Consider the following 3959-nt stretch of genomic DNA (forward strand, 5'->3'; position numbering starts at 1 on the left):
TAAAGCACCGTTCTTCCGTGTTGCTGTAATCGCTAAATGCAATTCGCCGAAATCCACGGCGAATCTCCCGTGTCACGCGACTACCATGAGACTATCAGTTTTTGGCAGTAATTTCGCTATGAGTATACTTTCAATAGATATCCTTCAAGTTAACTCTCGCGAGGAAAGGTAGAGGTCACTCATGACCCCCGGAGCACCAAGAGATTTTATTATATCATTAGATTTTCTTGAAAAATATATTCCCGCTTAATGTTCCACATGATATTTCCGTCCTTTCCTCGTTCCAATTAAACAGAAACGCATTCATACGCTCGGGTCACCCTCGACACCTTTCCTCGGAAGGGTTAAATTTTCGCCAATCGCGAAAACACACACAGGTGAATGATGAGACCTGCGGTTGCCTCGCTTCTTTTGCCCTAAGGATGAAACAGATCTATACATTCAGGCCTGAGATCGACCGAGAGGGAAGTAACGGAGCGCTTGCGACGACGAAGGGTGTAGCTGACGCGACTGGATACACTAGACGGCGACGTGTAATCTAGGTGGAAACGCTCGCTAGGGACTTTCGGCGGCGCGTCGTGACGACACTGCGGCCGGCCGTTCCCGCGCAAACAAGTGCCAGCCGGACGCGATCGCCGCCAAAATATCGGACGTGCATGCGCGTGAGCATCGTGGTTGCGCGGGCCACGGCTTCATTCGGCTTTCGGCGCTCGTTGCTGTCGTGCTGCTGTTGCTCCGAGCTGTATCTCCGTACGTCCCTCTCCCCCCACGTAGGAAACATCAGGCGCTTTCTCACCTCATAATCGGCGAAACATGTCGGGACGCGGCAAAGGCGGTGAGTAGACGACGATCGAGATTATCCCGCACGTACGCACCTCGTGCTGGCGTGGGAATCGGTGCCGGTACGCAGTGACGCTCGACGTGTGTGTCCTTGTTGCGCTCGCAGGCAAGACCAAGGGGAAGGCGAAGACCCGCAGCAGCAGGGCAGGGCTGCAGTTCCCCGTAGGGAGAATCCATCGTCTCCTGAGGAAAGGCAACTACGCGGAACGCGTCGGCGCCGGAGCACCGGTCTACCTCGCCGCCGTGATGGAATACTTGGCGGCCGAAGTGCTGGAGTTGGCCGGAAACGCCGCCAGGGATAACAAAAAAACGAGGTCGGTGGCGCGAGCCCTTCCTTCCTCCTTTCTTTCCCTTCCGTCTTTGTTTCTCTTTCACGCCGTGCTTTCTCTCTCTCGCTCTATTTAGCCGTATCTACCAACTCGTCCTTCTCACTCATGCGTCGTGATACGGCTTCCTGTTTTCTGTCTCACGTCCGCGTCTCGCTCGATTTCTTTCGCACCCTTGACTCAGCGTCACACGGAAGGAGGAGGAGGAGACATCTCCGCCGTTAACTGACTTACGACTCCTCGATTCCTTCCGGCGATATCCCTGCGACCGTAACGTTGCGTCGTGCTGATTCATCGGAGAAGCTCACGACAAGACTTCAGTTATATCCTCCGTGATTTTGATATTTACCAATCTTCTCGCCCTTGAATTATATTCCGGAATTTCCCAAACGCACATGTACATGTGTATATTTAACCTTGCTGACGAATTGATTGTATCGGCCTTAACTGATTAGTCTTAACTCAATTTCTGGTATACTCATAGTAATGTTTAATAATGAAAGAGGAGTAAATTAGGATTAGATTTTAATAAGATTTTAATAATTTATATATATATATACATTTATGATTTCTAGGGTAAGATGTGATCTGTGTTTCAAGTTCGAAACTACCTTTAATTCGCTTTCTCCTTTAATATTTTTAATTTGTGAGAGAATTTTATACTGATTAAAACACTTCTTGCGGTGCATTAATATTGTGGATTTCATATATATATATATATAATGATAATACACACATAATTTCTTTAAAAAATATACCACCTGTGTCGTTTCTAGTCTGAAACTGCTTTTTAATTCGCTTTCTCTTTCAATGTGTATAATTTGCAAGAAATTACTTATATTCATTGAAGAAATTTGTTTCCTAATACGATAATATTGTGGATCTCAAATATGTATTTACATATAATATACTACTGTTCGAAATTGTATATCTCTTTCAGAATATTTAGAATTATATCCAAACTTTTGTATTTATATGTATATTCTGCTGAAATTGTACACATATTTTTCTTCCGCAGGATAATTCCACGTCATCTACAGTTGGCCATCCGGAATGACGAAGAACTTAATAAACTATTGTCTGGAGTGACCATTGCTCAAGGTGGTGTCTTGCCTAATATCCAAGCGGTCCTTTTGCCGAAGAAAACTGGCACCGGTGGATCTGGAAAGGGCGACAAAGCATCCCAAGAATATTAGAATATTATACATTTATAACTAACCATACTTTAGAAATGTCTTCGTTTCTCAAAACCGGTGGATTGAATTAATATTCCTATAAATCTACGGCAGGGTCAGATTTACATAGTTGCGGAGATTTTGATGGATAAAAACGTCGTAATTGATAACGAGGATTATAATTTAATTGTTTTTCTTTGTATTATTACGTCGTTTTGTGTCGACGTACTAATAAGGATTTATGTGACACTTTGCTTTTGTGGTGACATTACTAATCGATTATCCTCAAACAAATCTTGTTTTTTTTTTCTATAGCATATAGCTCGGGGTTTTTGAGTTATTGCCTCCTTCATTTGAATTTTATAGCATTGAATATTTAAATAATTTGTTTGCGCCTTATAATTCTCCTCTGTAAAAGTACTCTATGCATTATCGGAAATATAATTACTGTTCAATTAAAATACATGTTATGCTTGTATTGGTTGACCATTGCACAACATTAAATTATGTTTTTTACGTTTTATTTCTAAATTGTGTTTTATTTCTAAATTGCTATATTAATTTAAGAAACTGTGTGAAGCTATTGAAGGAATAGCTGCACAACAGAATAAGAGAATGTAGAAATCCGTGGTTTTCCGCTTCAATGTCGGACAAAAGGCCTGGAGAATTGCTTGCCCATTTTCACAATTCGAAGCCGCCGCGCCGCAACAGCGAAACGAGTTGATCACGAGTCTCGCGCAAGATTGAGGGATCATCGTGACCAAAGAGAACATCATCGACATATATGTGGTCGCGAAGAACTGAGGTAGCGAGAGGGTACGGTGAATCATCATCGGTCGCTAGCTGTTGAATTACGCGAAGGGCAAGGTATGGTGCGCAAACCATCCCATAAGTCACGGTGAGCAATTGGTATTCGGTAACCGAATCGTACAGAGCGGATTTCATTAAAATTCGTTGATAATTTATATCGCGTGAATCTAGGAGAAATTTGGCGATACATTTTCGCAATATCAGCCACGTACGCATTGAAATTGACATCGTTTAGAAATTTATTCTGTGTCAAGGGCGTTACGTTTCAATAAATATGTGAACGAACGGTGATTGGCTGTCAAACATCGGGTGCTTCGATACATCGAGATTTGCAATTATCGCAAACGTCAGTTACGTCGGTCAGTTATGCCGGGGCGATCGCGACGGGAACAGCGTTCGAAAGCTCGTTCTGTGTTTCGCGCGATTTTAGTCGGTCTGAAAATCAGTTGCCGCCGCTTGAAAGTGCCGAATGCAAGGTACGTACATTCGTCGTAAGAATGTATCGTAGTAAAACAGTCTCTAGAAGCGGGTAAATGCCCGAAATCGCGGGACGAAGTGTGTCAACCGAACAATGTCGCGATCAGCCGTTATGGCGATCGAAAGTTCAATCCGCTGCTTTTCCGACCCTCCGAAGGGGAGGTTTTTCATGCGAAATGCAGGTGCAGGAATTAAGTCTGGCGTACTTGTCGTAGCGAGATACCGTCGAAAATACTGCCAAAATCAAGTGTTTCGCGGAACCACTGGTCGGCGGTATCGAGTGAAGTTCGCTCATATTCGCACTTCGAGAATCGTAATCTGTTCGTTACGA

At 43.7% G+C, this 3959-nt stretch overlaps 1 protein-coding gene across 1 annotated transcript; it reads left to right on the forward strand.

Annotated features, from left to right (window-relative positions):
* The first annotated feature begins 583 nt into the window (after window positions 1–583).
* On the forward strand, window positions 584–2449 carry LOC106747030 (histone H2A-like). Its single transcript, XM_014624267.1, has 3 exons — window positions 584–835; window positions 947–1154; window positions 2185–2449. Exons 1-3 carry the CDS (start codon window positions 814–816, stop codon window positions 2360–2362), a joined length of 408 nt encoding a protein of 135 aa, XP_014479753.1. The 5' UTR covers window positions 584–813; the 3' UTR covers window positions 2363–2449.
* The last annotated feature ends 1510 nt before the right edge of the window (window positions 2450–3959 follow it).

Source organism: Dinoponera quadriceps, unplaced genomic scaffold, assembly GCF_001313825.1.
Source record: "Dinoponera quadriceps isolate SergipeBrazil2010 unplaced genomic scaffold, ASM131382v1 scaffold2099, whole genome shotgun sequence".
In the NCBI taxonomy this organism is placed as follows: Eukaryota; Metazoa; Arthropoda; class Insecta; order Hymenoptera; family Formicidae; genus Dinoponera; species Dinoponera quadriceps.